The sequence below is a fragment of the Equus przewalskii genome, chromosome 13, assembly GCF_037783145.1.
Source record: "Equus przewalskii isolate Varuska chromosome 13, EquPr2, whole genome shotgun sequence".
Classification (NCBI taxonomy): domain Eukaryota; kingdom Metazoa; phylum Chordata; class Mammalia; order Perissodactyla; family Equidae; genus Equus; species Equus przewalskii.
The window spans coordinates 50,051,262-50,068,619 of NC_091843.1; the positions used below are offsets into that span (position 1 = coordinate 50,051,262).

Sequence of the window (17,358 nt, forward strand, 5' to 3'; positions counted from 1 at the left end):
AGGCAAATACATTTGAAAGGAATAAAAAGAAGTTCTCAGCAAAGAAACAGAAGCTACAAAAAAATAACCAAGAATGAGAAAAAAATTATCTGAAATAAATAGTTCACAGAATGGGTTCAATAACAGAATGAAGATGACAAATAAAAGTGTCAGTGAAGATGAAAATAAACACATACAAAGTATCTAATCTGAATAACAATGAAAAGAATTGAAAAGAACAGAAGAAAGCCTCAGGGACCTGTGGGACAATATCTAAAAGTCTAAGTCCATGTCACTGGAGTCTCAGAAGGAGAGAGAAAAGATTGTTGCAGAAATATTTATGGAAATAATGGCTGAAAATTTCTGATTTTGGTGAAGGACATAAATATATAGATTCAAGAAGCTCAGCAAACCCCAATGAGGATAAAACCAAAGAAAAATACACCTACAGCCATCATCATCAAACTGCTGAAAATAAGATATATAAAATAGTGAAAGTAGCTAAAGAAAAAACATATTTTTACACAGGACACCAATTCAAACGACTCCAGATTTCTCATCAGAAATCACAAAGGCTAGAAAACAGTGGAAGAACACTTTCAAAGTGCTGAAAGAAAGAACTAACAACCCGGAAACCTATAAAAAGCAAAAATATCCTTCAGGAATGAAGGTGAAATAAAAGAGTTTTCAGATGACGTACAAATAAGAGAATTCATCAATAGACCTACTCTAAAAAAATGCTACAGGACATTCTTTACACTGAAGAAAAAGGATATAAGAGGGAACACTGGATGAAGGAAAAGCAACAGAAATAGTAAATATCTGAATAACTAAGAGACTACTTTTCCCTTTTAAATTCTTTAAAATATGTATGACTGTTAAAAGTAAAAATTGTAATACAGTATATAGTGATAGACTATTGACAATCTATAATGTATTCTTATTATAATTGAATGTCCATATTATGCTAATATCTTGGGTATTCATAGTTCTCTGACACCAGAATCAGAGAAAGAAAAACTAACATGTTTATGTAACAAAAAGGACCCTTGTGTCTCATAGTTCAGAGTCCAAGAGTGAAGGGCAGGATGGAAATGGTGTGGACAGTGGGCAACTCCAGTAGTGGCTGTGGCAGCAGCAGTCACCCCACTGTGGGGAGGCTATGAGGCATGCACTTCCTTTGGGTGCCCATTCATCAGCACTTAAGAATGTCCTGCCCCACTGCTCAGGGAGTGGCCATGGAGCAGTCACTCACTAAAGGTTGTCAGGACTCATTTATCTCTGTGCCCAACTTTCCATGCCGCCTTCAGTTTCCTACTGAGTGCAAGCTGTTCCCCACTGGAACAGGAGGAAAAGGAGTATGGAGAGAGAGGGCAGTTGAATGAAGACGTGATGGTGGAAGGGAACACTGATGGCTTCTTTGCCTGGAGCACAGGTTCTGAGTGATCAGAAGTACAGTTGTCCAGGATATGCACTTGAGGAGACATCAGTATTTTTAATAAATGTGTATTCTTTTCCTCCCTTACATCATCACCTAGTAGTGTGCTGGAGATTATTTTTATAAAAAATTCCAAGGTTGTCACTAGTATCTCTTCAATTAAAAAGTAGTGCTTTAGAGTTCAAACAAGATTAAAGAAGCCCACTATAGCCTCTCTCTCCTACTTGTTAACACTAAAAGCTGGATAGAATACAAAAAACAATGATCTAAAAGTAATAGCAGGTAAATATGGGAGGGAGCCAAAATGTGAAAAAGAGACCCTTATGGGGGGTGAATTTTACTTTTTTTCTTCTTTTCGCTCTCAGCTTTTCTTGAGAATGGCACCAATGGCAGAACTACCCAAGGAGTGTGTGCAGCAATGACTCCAATAAAAACCGTCTTTGTGGCTGTAACACCAGCGCCCCTGCAACCTAGAGAATATAAGCGGAAAATTCCTTTTCCTCTTCTTCCCCCTCCCCTCTTTTCTCTCCTGGCCCTGTCCCGAGGCCAGATATACTTGCTTAGCTGCATGACAGCAGCTGTAATGAAAGCACTAGCACCTAAAACCCCAAGAGAAAATCTACTTCTTTGGCCAGTTGAACCAGGAAAAGAGGATCTAGTTGTCTGAAGAGCAGAAGACAAAAATTCTCATTAGTATTTTCTCTCCCTTCTTTAACTGCTTTTCTGCAAGAGTAGTCCAAGCTGCCCAAGAGTGTGTGACAGTGCAGGGTGCTAAAACTCTGAGAGAAGCCTATATTTCTGGGATACAGCCTTGGAAGAAAGAGGTAAGTCTCTCTTTCCCAAGTAAAGACCAGGTCTGTTTACCATCCAGTATACTAAAGATATTGTTTCCTCTGTAGCAAAGAATAAGTAGACTTACTGCCTATTATAAATGATTTGGGTCCCTTTAGCTCAGGTTCCTCAGCAGTGACACAAACCAAAGGCGGGTGCAACATCAGCCTGGACCCCTCTATCTCACCACCCTGGCCAGAGAGGGGCAAGGGAAATAGACACAAACATGATACTCATCCTACTTGCTATGTGCTTTGAGTCATAAAGTCCTTTATCATGTCTTCTTCCAGTAACCAAAAAACAAGTTAATTTCTTAGCTAACAACAAGGGTAAAATTTCAGACCCTTTACAGCTCTTGAAAGAAAAAGTCAGTGAACTTGAAGATAAGTCATTAAAAAATATCCAATCTGAATAACAGAAAAGAAAAAAATTTGAAAAAAAAATGAAGAGAACCTCAGGGACCTGTGAGACAACATAAAAAAGTCTAACATTCACGTCATTGGAGTCTGAGAAAGAGAGCAGTGCAGAAAAATACTTCAAGAAATGATGGCTAAAAACTTCTCAAATTTGGCAAAAGACACAAATTTAGATTCAGGAACAAGCAAACTCCAAAACACGACAACTATAGAGAAAACCAGACCCACTACATCATAAAAGATGGCTGAAAATCAAATATTAAAAAATAAAAAACTTGAAGCAGCTAAAGAAAAATTTAAAAACTACATTTAGGGAAACATGGAAGGACTGCATATTTCTCATCAGAAATCAGAGACCAGAGGACAGTGGCACAAAATCTTTAAAGTTCTGAAAGAAAAGAACTGTCAACACAGAATTCTATATCCAGTAAAAATACTCTTCTGGAACAAAGCTGAAGTAAAGATATCTTCAGATGAAGAAAACTATAGGAATCTTAGGAATCTGCCATCACTGGGCCAGCTCTAAAAAAAAGTGCTAAAAGAAGTTCTTTAGCTTGAAGATACATGAGAAAGTAACAAAAACTTCGACCTTCAGGAATAAAGAAAGAGCCACAGAAACGGTAACTAACTGGGAAATACAATAGATCATTTTTCTTCTAAGTTATTTAAAATGTTAACAACTACGAAAGCAAAATTATAACAATGCCTGATAAGGTTTTCAATATATGGAGATGTAATACATGTGAAAACTATAAGATAAGGGAAAGGAGGTAAATGGACCTCTATGGTTGTAAGGCTCTGCATTTTACTTGTAGAAGTACAATATTAACACTAATTGGACTGTAAATAGTTAGGTATATATGCTATAATCCCCAGAGCAATCACTTAAAAAAATATGTATATATTTATAGAGAGAGAAGAAGGGGAGATAAAGCAAAAAATCCAGTAGATAAATTAAAAAGAAATACTAACAAACATTAAAATAACACCAAAGAAGAGGAAAAAGGGAAAACAGAGGGAAAAACAGATGAGAAAAACAGTAAACAAATAAAATGGTAGGTCTAATCCAACCACACCAATAATTACATTAAATGTAAATAGTCTGAACACACCAATTAGAAGACAGAGGCAGCCAAATAGGATATAAAAATAACAACACACAATAATATGCTGCCTACAAAAAGCCTACTTTAAAGACATAGATAAGTTCAAAGTAAGAGAGTGGAAAAAATGTTATGCAAACAACCAAAAAAGAGCCAGAGTGCTAGATTAACATCAGATAAAGTAAACTTCAGAATAAGGAGCATTATCAGCAATAAAGAGGGATATCAAATGATAAAAGGATCAATTTACCAAGATATTATAACAATATTAAATGTCTATGTGTCCAACAACAGAGCTTTACAATACATGAAACACCAAACCAAAAAGAGAAATAAAAAGTTAAAAATCTGCAATTACACTTGCAGACATCAACACTCTTCCCTCAGTAATTGACAGAATAGATAGATAATAAGGAAAAATAGAGAACACCTGGAAAATATCATCAAGTGACTTAACATTTATGGAACATTCCAACAATAACAACAAACCAATATACACTCTTTTCAAGTACACACAGAACACTCATCACAATACACAATATTCCAGACCATCAGACAAAACTTAACAAATAAAAAAAAAACTGAAATCATAAAGCATTCTCTGACCATAATAAAATTAAACTAGAAACCAGTACCAGAAAGCTATCTAGAAAATCCCCAAATTTTGGAAATTAACACACATCTAAATAACCCACAGGTCAAACAGGAAGTCACAAGGGAAACTAGAAAATAGTTTAAATTGAATGAAAACAAAAATACAATATCAGGGGCCAGCCCGGTGGTGCAGCGGTTAAGTTGTCATGTTCTGCTTCAGTGGCCCAGGGTTCCCCACTTCAGGTCCTGGTGAGGACCTATGTGCTGCTTATCAAGCCATGCTGTGGCAGGAGTCCCACATATAAAATAGAGGAAGATGGGCATGGAAGTTAGCTGAGGGCCAGTCTTCCTCAGCAAAAAGAGGAGGATTGGCACAGATGTTAGCTCAGGTCTAATCTCCCCCCCCACAAAAAATACAGTATCAAAATTTGTGAGATGCAGCTAAAGCAGTGCTTACAGAGAAATATATAATAGCTAAATACTAACACTCAAAAAAAGGTCTCAAATCAATGATCCAAGCTTCTACTTGGCTGATTACCCCTCACTAGAATATAGAGTTGGGAAGACATGTACTTTCCACTATACAGATAGATTAGACATATATAACCTAAAGAGCATAGAAAATAGTAAAGATATAGGAAGTTCTGAGTTTTAAATGTTTATTACCTTTGTTTTTAACATAATTTATTTAATTATGTCTATATAGTCTAATTTCTAACAATGGCTGTGTTTACTAACCACCTTACAAAATTCCTGAAAATTTAATAATCAGTTCTTTCAAACCAGTATAAGCCAGTCCCAAGCTCGTCACTGCCTAAAATAAAAACTGACACTAACAAGTGTTGACAAGGACATGAAACAACTGGAATTCTCATTCATTGCTGATGGGAATGCAAAATGATACAGCTGCTTTGGAAAACAGTTTGGCAGTTTTCTTTCTTTTTTTCCTTCTTTCTCTCTCTTTCATAGAATCTTTTATAATTTTATTAGATTTCAGAGATGAAATGAATGGAAACTTGACTAGAAACTAAAACAGACAAATCCAGCAGCATCCAAGGTTCCCTGGGGCCAGCTTTCAGGATTCAAACACTCAATAATACATATAAAGTGTGATTCTCTGAATAGGAGTAAAATTTTGATATTAAAATGACTTTTATGATGCTAGGAAATACAATGACATGCTTTCGTCTTAATGCATCATGCTTTTGTTTTAATGAAACCATAGATTACAGATTCTCAGACTTGGAGAATACTGTCCAAATGGATATGGTCTCAAGTTACATTATTACTACCGCCATTAAGTTCTGGGACTAAAAGCAAATGACTTCACCTCCCTGTGCCTTATCTCCCTTGAACCTTTCTGGCAGAAATTCTGGCAGTTTCTTACAAAGTTAAACGTATATTTACCATACAACCCAGCAATCTTCTTTCTAAGTATTTACCCAAAAGAAATGAAAACTTTGTTCATACAAAAACCTGTACATAAATGCTTATATCGGCTTTACTCATTAATGCCAAAAACTGGAAACAGAATGTCCTTCAACAACAAACTGTGATACATACATACAAAGGAACACTAAATTCAGCAATAGAAGGGAATAAACTATTGATACATGGAACGACATCAATGAATTTCAAATGCTTTATGCTTTTAAAGTCAGACTAAAATAGTTTCATACTGTATGATTCCATTTATATGACATTCTGTAAAAGACAAAACTATAGGCAGAAAAACAGATCGTGGTTGCCACAGGCTGGGAGTGGGAGGGGTTAACTACATGAGAGGATTACTATTTTTTTTTGTAAGGAAGATTGACCCTGAGCTAAGATTTGTGCCAGTCTTCTTCTATTTTGTATGTGGGATGCTGCCACAGCTTGACTTGATGAGCGATGTGTAGGTCTGTGCCCAGGATCCAAACCCATGAACTGCATGCCACGTAAGCAGAGAGCGCGAACTTAACCACTATGCCACCAGGCTGGGCCTGAGAGAATTTTTTTGGATGCTGGAAATGTTCTATATCTTGATTGAGATGGTAGTGAACTTTACTAAACTGAGGTAAATTTTACTTCAACTAAAAACTATCACCACAGGAAAAAAAACAAGAGCTCAATTTCATAGGAAAGTGGGCATTTGTAAAATTAACATTAAAGACAAATCTTATTCTTTTTTTTTTTAAGACTGGCACCTGAGCTAACAACCATTGCCAATCTTCTTTTTTCCTTTTTTTCCCCTGCTTTTTCTCCCCATATCCCCCCAGAACGTAGTTGTATATTTTAGTTGTGGGTCCTTCTAGTTGTGGCATGTGGGACGCCACCTCAACATGGCCTGACGGGTGATGCCATGTCTGTGCCCAGGATTCGAAACCAGTGAAACCCTGGGCCGCTGAAGCAGAGTGCACAAACTTAACCCCTCAGCCACAGGGGCAGCCCCAGCAAATTTTATTCTTTTTAAGACAAAGTCTATGATGGGCCGGCCCGGTGGCACAGCGGTTAAGTTCATACATTCTGCTTCAGCAGCCTGGGGTTCGCGGTTCGGATCCTGAGTGCAGACATGGCACCGCTTGGAAAGCCATGCTGTGGCAGGTGTCCCACATATAAAGCAGAGGAAGATGGGCAGGGATGTTAGCTCAGGTCTAATCTTCCTCAAAAAAAAAAAAAAAAGACAAAGTCTGCCCCCAAAATTGAGCATTTCTGCCTCAAGCAACTTCATAGAATAACACTTTTTTTTTTTTTAATTTTTTTAAAGATTTTTATTTTTTCCTTTTTCTCCCCAAAGCCCCCTGGTACATAGTTGTGTATTCTTCGTTGTGGGTTCTTCTAGTTGTGGCATGTGGGATGCTGCCTCAGCGTGGTCTGATGAGCAGTGCCATGTCCGCACCCAGGATTCGAACTAACGAAACACTGGGCCGCCTGCAGCAGAGCGCGCGAACTTAACCACTTGGCCACGGGGACAGCCCCTAGAATAACACTTTTTACAGTCACTAAAAATAATTCATTCTAAAATCCTTAAATTTAATGGTTTCAAGGGAAAGTGGTCAACTAGAGTTATACCTCTTCATAAATCTCTCTCTAGTAACTTTTCATACTGTTACCTTTAAATACCTAGTCACAAATGTTTTTTCTCTGAAACATAGGTAATTCATAATAAAATTTTGAAAAAAATTAATACATTTAAAGTTGGAGGGGGCCAGCCCGGTGGCACAGCAGTTAAATTCTCATGTTCAGCTTCGGTGGCCCAGGGTTTGCCGGTTTGGATCCCGGGCATGGACCTACACACTTCTCAACAAGCCATGCTGTGCCAGGCGTCCCACTTATAAAATAGAGCAAGATGGGCACGGATGCTAGCTCAGGGCCAATCTTCCTCAGCAAAAAGAGGAGGATTGATGGTGAATGTTAGCTCAGGACTAATCTTCCTCAAAAAAAAAAGAGAAAAAAGCAAAAAAAGGGAAAAATAAATAAATAAAGAGGTAATTGAGGTAAAAATAAACAAATAAAGTTGCAGGCTTACCTAAAGATTAGAAAACAGAATTAAGAAAACAAGTTATATACTGCTACAATCTGTTGTGTTGGGACAACAGATACTAAACTTTAGCTCCTCTTTATCAAGTCTCTTGTCCTACTCTACTTTCTCTTGATAATGTCACCAACTTTCAGGGTTTCACAGACCACCTCTATGCAATCAAGTCACTTCAGTATTCTATACTATTTCTGTACCATGTGCACATCTCAATTAGACATGTATCACCTGATATTGCAGGTATTTGTTCATACAGCTGTTTACGACATTGACCCCTTTTGGTTCATACACTCTATGAGGGCAGGAACTAGATTTCCAGAGTCTGGTTTAGCATTATCATTCAATAAATTTATGACAGATTCCCAAATCTACATCTCTAGCCCATCCAGCATTTCTAGCTGCCTGATGTTATCTTCATTGGTGTAATGTATGCCCAAGTGAAATAAACTTATAATTCCTTCTCCTAAGAATCACCTGAAGATAGGGAGGCATTTTAAGTCTTACGATGTCTACTTTTTAATCAGCTACTACAACAATTTCCTTTTCTCCTTTATTATTTGTAGGTTCCTTTTTTTTTTTTTTTTTAAGATTTTATTCTTTTCCTTTTTCTCCCCAAAGCCCCCCGGTACATAGTTGTATATTCTTCTTTGTGGGTCCTTCTAGATGTGGTATGTGGGATGCTGCCTCAGTGTGGTTTGATGAGCAGTGCCATGTCCATACCCAGGATTCGAACAATAAAACACTGGGCCGCCAGCAGTGGAGCATGTGAACTTAACCACTCGGCCATGGGGCTTGCCCCTGTAGGTTCCTTTTTGAGGCCTTCAACCTCAGACTTAAAATAGCCTCCAACTCATCAACCTATTAATGATACCTCCCACTCAAATTTATCCCTCAGACTGCTAGCACATTCACCTTCCTAGGTGATCAAGTTACTGCCATGCAAATCTTGCACAACAAATTTCAAAGTCTTTCACAATCTCACTATACAGCAAACCTATAACATCCTATATTCAGCCACTCAGAATTATTTACGGTTCCCTAGAATATGGACTGAACCTTAAGTGACCCTTGCCATTCTCCTACTTTGAAATTTCATTGCACTGTTCAAGGTCTTCCCTAAATATTATTTCCTCAATGAGCTTTTCTCAGCCAACAGAGACATTTACTATTCATCTACTGTGTGTCAAGAACACTGACAGGATTAGAATCCCCCCCTTCCCATTTCAACGGGAGTTTCAGTGAAAACTGGTGTGTTTTCAGATCATATAATCACAGTCTGTCTGTATCAGAGTTTTCTGTATGCCTCTTTCTTATCTACTGAAGATTTTCTGTCCTCAAAGACTTGCAGTTTCTTGCTGATATCCGTACTTCCATTATCACCTAAACAGTATGGCAGAGTAAATACTCAAGTACTTACTGAAGTCAACCTATGGTATCTTCTGAGCACTTACAGCATGGGGTTACATGGTGGGAAAGGAATTCTAAGACCTTTAAGCCTCCCATCTGGAAATTTATTTGAAATGTTCTATAAACTCTATTACGTGACAATGTTGGGGAAACTGTCCTCATCTTAACTTCAGCCAACCCTTAGATTTGAAATTAGTACGAGAACCAGGTATAACCATTTATAGTCAAGTGATTTTCGACAAGGGTGCCAAAACCATCTAGTAGGAAAGAATAGTCTCTTCAACAAATGGTGCTAGAACAACTGAATTGTCACATGCAAAATAATGAAGTTGGACTCTTACCTCATATCATATAGAAAGATTAATTCAAAATGGAACAAAGATCTAAATGTAAGAGCTAAAACTATAAAACTCTCAGAAGAAAACATAGGTGTAAATCTTCATGACCTTGGATTTGGCAGGGGATTCTTATACATAACACTGAAAGCATAAGCAACAAAATAAAAAATACATACAGCGGTCTTCATCAAAATTTAAAATTTGTGCTTCAAAGAACATGAAAAAACAATCCATAAAATGGGAGAAAATATTTGCAAATCATATATTTGATAAGGAACTTGTATCCAGAATATATAAAAAATTCTTACAACTCAATAATAAAAAGACAACCCAATTAAAAAATGAACACAGGATCTGAATGAACATTTCTCCAAAGATATACCAACGGCCAATAAGCACATGAAAAGATGTGTGACATCACTAGTCATCAGCAAAATGCAATCAAAACCACACTAAGATACCACTTTATACTCATTAGGATGGGTAGAATCAAACAGTCAAATAATACCAAATGTTGGTGAGGATGTGGAGAAATTGCTATCATCACACAATAGCTGGTGGGAATTTAAAATGGTGTGGCCACTTTGGGAAACCATTCTGGCAATTCTTCAAATGACTAAACATAGAGGTACCATATGACCCAGCAATTCTACTTGTACACAAATGTTTACTGCAACATTATTCATAATAGACAAAACATGGAAACACCCAAATGTTCATCAACTGACAAATGGATAAACAAAACGTAGTCTAGCTATACGGTGGAATATTATTTGGGCATAAAAAGGAATTAAGTACAGACTTTGCTAAATGAAAGAAGCCAGTCACAAAAGACCACATATTATACGATTTCATTCATATAAAGTCCAGAATAGAGAAGTCTATAGAGAGAGAAGCTAAAATACTGGTTGCTTAAGGTTGGGGCCATATGGTTTTGGGGGCAGGGAGTGACAGTTAAAGGGTACAGGGTTTCTTTGTGAGGTGATGAAAAGGTTCTAAAATTGACAGTGGTGATGGTTGCACATATCTGTGAATATACTAAAAACTATTAAATTGTACAAAATAATGGGTGAGCTGTATGATATGTGAATTATATGTCAATAAACATGTTTTAAAAAAGACCAGGCATATAATAGAAATTTCCTAAGTTTATTTTTTTAAGGTGCTGTCTTATTACTCCATGCTGCTTTAGGTCAAGTACCATTTAAGCTTAGGGTTGTATCATTTAAGGAAAAAGCAGTAGCCCTAAACAATTTAAAGCCTTGCCTCTCAAGTACCAAAAAAGACCAAGTTTTTGCCAGATTTTCTCCCCTTCTCATTTGCTTCCCTGCCTCCTATGCCAGCCTCCCATCACTTTCTTGTTTCATAGTCACAACAGAAACATGTACTAGGAGTTTTAAATATGCTTTATTTACTGAAAATAGCTTTATGTAACTGTTCCTAATTTTGAAAAGAAAACAGCTTAATATTGGGTTAAAAATATACTCAGAGTATACATACACACTAAATTGTGCAGTCATTACAAGCTTCACAATTATGACAATGAAGCTGTGTATAATTTGATTTTCACTTACATGGATTTCAATTGACTTTTTCCTCCATATATCCTCAAAGGAAAAAATTTCTACATGAATAACACAATTTTTAAAAATTCTGACTTGCTTTTTATTAAATTGAAAGACACTAATTTATACGTTTTACTTTCAATTTGCAGCCTAGGCAATAACTATTTTCTTAGGTAATAACCATTCAAAGCAGATGATCTGCATCAGAATTACCTAGGGCTTTGCAACTCGTTGTCTATGGACCAGAAGCAACGTCATGACCAGAGTTCGTTAAAAATGCAGACTATTGGGCTTATCCCAGCCCTAGAGAATTCAAATACGATCCCTAGGTAACTTATGTATAAAGTGTGAAAAGCCCTGACCTAGAGCACTTATTGAACACGCAGATTCCAGACAGGCAAAGGTTTAAAAAGACACTTTAAACAAGAATCCTAAGGTTTCTCCTGCACGCTAAAGTTTGAGAAGCACTGTTTTGGAGGACTAAAAGAACATTCTTTTAGAGCAGTTTTGGTATACTAAGAAATACTGCTATATATCCTTCCCCAAATAGTCTGAAAAGCAAACAAAAAATCTGAATTTATAAATTTCACAGTTATACTACCTTAAAATTAATAACTCAAATCTATGAAATAAGGGGCTTAGATGAACAATCAAAATCAACTTTATTTACAACTTTTACAGTACACTCACCAAGATAAATTTATTCATACTCAAAATTCCTTAGACATTTACTGAAAAAAAACCAAATACCTTATTAAAAAGTCCCATCCAAATGGGAAATACAGATTATAGCTCCTCTACTGAACTCTAAAATACCTCAATTAAACAGAATGCATAGTGTTCACTGTATTCTAGTTTACACTAGTCAGTCAACTTTGTTCTGATCCTTGCTGGTGGAAAACCTTTGTAACTCTCAAAGGCGATACAAGTCTTAGGATCCTTCAGAGACCCTAACTTTCAATACATGCCAAGATAGCTGTATAGTGTGTATAAAGGGCTAAAAGCATACTAACCCCAAAAGATAATGTGTTAGGCAAGATAATTTTACTAATTCTTAGGAGTTGCTGTTTTGACAATTAATCCAGCAAGCCTTTACTAAGTGCAAATCTCCAAGATGTGAGGTACACGGAGATGATCAAGACACCAGCCCTAGCTCCCAAAAGCATATCCCCAGCCCTGAGGGGAGGTGCAGTTTGGCTGGGAACGTGCAAATGCAATTTACAGAATGTGGTCAGTGCTGAAAACGGTTCCCGGAAGTTCCCAGTTTTAGGTAACAGAATTTCAGATAATGGACATTTTAGAGTAATTTCCAATACATTTGATGCAGGTCTGAACAAGCCAAAAAAGCTGACTAAAAAGCACTTTATAAGGAAGTACAGCCCGAGGTAAACAATCCTCTGGGAAATTTGTTTACATTTTAATACACAGACATACACTTAAAATCGGGCTATGAGGTGTGTGTGCTCTCACCAAATGCAAAGCAATCAAACATGAACTGGACAGAGGAGGCCCAACACAGTTAAGCTCATAAAGGGTATTTCCTTTGACAAAAACAGGAACATTCAGCTTCAGAGATGGCTGACCAAGCGAGAAAAGAGGAAAAGGGAGTGGGGATCTGTTTTCATTTCTAACCTGGTAACTTAAAAAAAAAAAAGCAGTTTCCTGGACTACTCCCTCTCTTCAACCTTGTATTTTATAAGCACCAGGATCCTTAAGTCTAGGAACTAAAGAAGACAGACAAAACCGGTCAAATGTATTTACCTATTAACCAGTCCCAAACACAGGCCCCTCCCTCCAGAGGAGGCAGCAGCTCGGCCAGGGCCAGGACTGGGAGAAGTCGCCCACACGCTTCCCCGAGCCTCCGGCGCTCGGCGCTCGCTTCACTGCTCTCCCCTTTCAGGGCACACCTCCCTTGGGAAGGGAAGAGCAAGCACCTCTCCAAAGGGGCTGCTGAGATCGCCGTGCAGCGCTTTGCTAAGTTCTACTGGGACCTGGGCAAGACGTGCTTGGGTCGGGAAGAGGAGGTGCAAGTGACACCGGGGAAGGCCAGCTGAGCGCGGCAAGGGGGCTGCGATGCTCCGCCGGGTCCGGCCCCTCAGAGGCTCCCGGCCCGCAGGAGGGTCTCCTGAGGAGGCCTAGCTGCCCAGGCCAACTCCAGCCCACTGACAGGTCCCCGAGGTGGGGCCCGCGTCACAGGTGTCGCCCCGACCAGGTCCTCGCAATCCCGGGGGGTGGGGAGGGACAAGTCGGGACTGGAGAAAGGCACCTAAAGGTGAGACACGCGGCAGCGGCAGAGCGCAGCACCCACGGCGACGCGGTCTCACCTCTAGGGTGGAGACAGTGCTGGTGAACAGGTCCTCTCCGTCCTCCAGCTCCTCAAAGTCGGTGGGCTTCCCGTCGCCCAGCGGAGGAGGTTCCCTCTCGGCCGCCATCTTCGCTCGCCCGGACGACTGCGCGAGCGGGGCTTCGCGGAGCTATCACGTGAGCACGCACGGCGGGGCTGGCGCCGGCGGCCCCGCCTCTCAACCCGCCTCTCACGGCCCCGCCCCCGGCCTCGTGACTGCCCACCACCCCGCCCCCTCTCCCCCGCCGCGCTCAGCTCTGCCCCGTGTCTCTCCTTCCACCTCCGCGTCTGGGTCTCGGCCACTTCACCGCCTACTTGCTGTACTGACTTTTGTGGAAGAATGTTGGATTTTTGTTATTGATCATTACTAGATCACCCTCCTAGCAGGGCTAGGTCAGACGACTTCTGTTGGCACAGCCAGTTTTAAAATCTTTAGGAAATGGAAGAGTTTGGGGACCAGTCTTTCGGTTTGGATTATACGCAGAATGAGGGCAAGATTGAGGATTAGTGAGAGACATCGCTCTAGGCTTGTTGGATAGAACTCTCTAGCATGATGGAAATGTTTTATATCAACGCCGTCCAGTAGAGTAGCCATTGGCCATGTGCGACCACTGAGCACTTGAAATGTGGCTAGTGTGCCTGAGGAACTGAGGTTTTAATATTATTTAATTTTAATTAATTTTAATCTAAATAGCCACATGGGACTGGAGGCTACCTATGTGGCAGTGCTGCTCAAGATAACAAAAGGGCACTGATTAATTTGTTGTCTGAGGATTGCTTCAATTTCATCGTGAGCCACATAATATTTTTCCTTAATAAAGAGTGAGAAAGGCAGGAAAAATGAGAGGAGAATCAGTGGATGATTGATAAGAGCACCATACTCAATTCCCTCTACCAATTGCTAGCTCTTCATCACGGAAGGTCTTTTAAAACTTTCAGCTTGAATTTCCTTATCAGTAAAATGGGAATGTTACTAATCCTCCATTTGCGTGACTGCACAGGATTATCGTCAGGATCAAATGAGAAAATATGTGAAAGTATTGTGAAAGCTAAAAAGTACTATGCCAATGCAAGGTATCTTTGTGGAAAAGGAAACGGGAGTATTGCAAATAGCAAGCTGAGGTTATCATTTTGCTGGAGAAACAAAGCCTCACAGGGGTTCTTTAGAAATTCAGCACAAACCCTTAGCTTTTACTAGCCTGGGAGATAGAAGGCCTGGGTTCTACTGGCTATGTGCAAAACTTACTTAGAATCTCTGGAATTGTTTTTTAAAAAAAGTGCGTTGGAGCAGAGGTGTTTCTAATCATTTGGACTTCTTCCACTTCTACATTTCTGTGATTATTATCAAGGAGCATCAACCCAAACCAGGGTTAAGTAAGTATACCAAGGTCCAAATGTTGCTTGAGTGAGTTTGAAGCATGAGCCAATTGTCACTACCATGCAACCATCACCATTGCTTTCTAGAGCCACTCCCGTCTGCCTGTTTGGAAGAATCAGCTGTTAAGGCATATTCCCTCCACCATGTCCGGACAGGCTGAAGTCTGTCGCCAAGCAGAAGCTTTAACCTCTTTTGAAAGCTCACAGTGTGGCTTGAGGTAATTCTTCTTTGCATCCTGAATTTTCACCTGTGCCTCTGTTTATTGCTTACTACTTTCTGTCTTATGCTATGGTCATTTGTATTCCCAGTTTATCTTTTTAGTGGACATCTGAATTAGTCAAAACAGAGATCCAGCTGCTTGTGTCAGAGAACCACATTAAAAGTGGCTTTAAAAAATGCAGTTTGGGGGCTGGCCCAGTTGCGTAATGGTTAAGGTCATGCATGGTTCATGGTTGGGATCCTGGGCATGGACCTGCATATTGCTTATCAAGACATGCTGTGGTGGTGTTCCACACAGAAAACAGGAAGATTGGCACAGATGTTAGCTCAGTGACAATCTTCCTCAGGCAAAAAGAGGAATGTCGGCAACAGACATTGGCTCAGGGCCAATCTTTTTCACTGTCCCCACCCCACCCACACACATACACAAATGCAATTTAATTATCCCTCATGTAGGACCATGAATGCTCCATGAGATTATCCAGGAATTGCAGGCTCTTTCTGTTGTTCTGCCCTCCCGGGGGCGTAATCTCTTCCTCATGCTCCAAGATGGCTCACCACCACAACCACATTCCCGCTGGCACAAAAGGAGTAAATGGGATATGGAAGGATATCCCCTCCCCTTTAAGGGCACAGTCCAGAAGTTGCACACACCACTTCTGTTCACGTCCCTTTGATCAGCTCATTAGATACGTGGCCATCGCTAGCTGCAGGAGAAGCTAGGAAATGCAGTTGTTCTTCCACCTCCTAAAAATTAGGGGTTTTCTTACTCTGGAAGAAGTGGAGACTATTGCAGGGAAGCAGCAGTCTCTGTTACAGCATCCATTCACTCCTTTCATGGTAGCATACTTGGATTTCCTTTTGAGTAACCATTCCTTTCCTCCCCTCAGCTGGAAGTCTCCTTCAACTCAGGAGGGCAGTCAATGGCCTAGGCTTATGCTAAACATAGTGTTGACTCCCTTAGCCCTAGTGATTAGTGGGAGGTCGGAGTCGGCTGCATTTCCCCTAAACTCTCAGCAACTTTGGTTGTCGTTCTTTCCCTATTCAACCTAAATTCTATAAGCCAGAACTGTAAGAATTGTCTTGCTGTTTTTCTCAGTTCTTTTCCTTCCTTGATCCTTTGCTTTTCTCTTTTATCTTCTCTGAAATCCCAAATTCAACCATCTACTTCTCTACTCTTATATCCAGATTGCTAAGAGCATTTGAAAAATAAACCTCAACCTCAACTGAAGATCCTGTAAGTCCATCCTCTCCAACCCCAACTCCACACTGCCTAGATACCATTATTTGTTTCTTTTCTAGATCCTTCAACTATTCTTTCTAGTAGAAGTTCTAAAAGTTCATTTTCTCCTCAAGTATCCTATCACCTTTTCTCTTCATTTTCATCAAATGACTTAGCTTCCTCATTCATTGACAAAATAAAATCTGCTGAGTGAATCCATCTGCCTTCAAGTACAATTGAAATTCTCTTCTCTGTACTCCCATCATTCATTGTGTGTTTCTGTAAAACCTATAATATTGTACTATGATCATGTCTACTTTTCTATCACCCCTAATGGTCTGGAGAATCATTGAGTGTAGGGGCTGTTTCGTATATGACATTGGATCCAGGGTAGACCTGTATTAGTTATCTATTACTGTAACACAGATTACATCAAATTTAGTGGCTTGAAAACACAAATATTTATTTTCTTATGATTTCTGTGGGTCAGAAATCCAGGAGCAACTTAGCAGAGTGCCTCTGACAAAGTTGCAATAAAGTCTCTACCAGAGCTGCAATCAATTCAAGACTCAACCTGGAAAGAACCTACTTCCAGATTCACTCATGTGGCTGGTGGCAGGCCTCATGTCCTTGCTGGCTGTTGACTGGAGATGTGAGTTCCTTGCCAATGTAAGCTTCTCCCTAAGGCTTCTCACACAACATACCAGCGTGCTTTCTCTAGAGCAAGGACTCTGAGAAAGAGAGAGTGAGACACCGCCAAGAGAGAGTAAACAAGACAGAAGTCAGAGTCTTTTTGTAACCTAATCTCAGAGGTGGCATCTCATCACTTGTGCTGTATTCTGTTCATTAGAAGCTCACACTCAAGGGGAGTATGAATAACGGGAGACAGGGATCTTGGGGACCATTTTAGAGGTTGCCACAAACCTCCATAGAGTTTAGTAAAAGTAAATACAATGGATACCTATTAATATCTTCAATGAATAAGTGAATGAATGTATGAAGAGAGG

The 17,358-nt window shown here is 39.6% G+C and overlaps 1 protein-coding gene across 1 annotated transcript in view; it reads right to left on the reverse strand.

The window, feature by feature from the left end:
• Positions 1-13,746, reverse strand: part of SNX2 (sorting nexin 2) — a 50,703-nt gene extending 36,957 nt beyond the window's left edge. Inside the window, exon 1 of the mRNA XM_070569415.1 lies at positions 13,513-13,746. Within this exon, the coding sequence (XP_070425516.1) occupies positions 13,513-13,620 (108 nt within the window). The 5' untranslated portion in view covers positions 13,621-13,746. The remainder of the gene's footprint in view (positions 1-13,512) is intronic.
• Between the last annotated feature and the right edge of the window lie 3,612 nt (positions 13,747-17,358).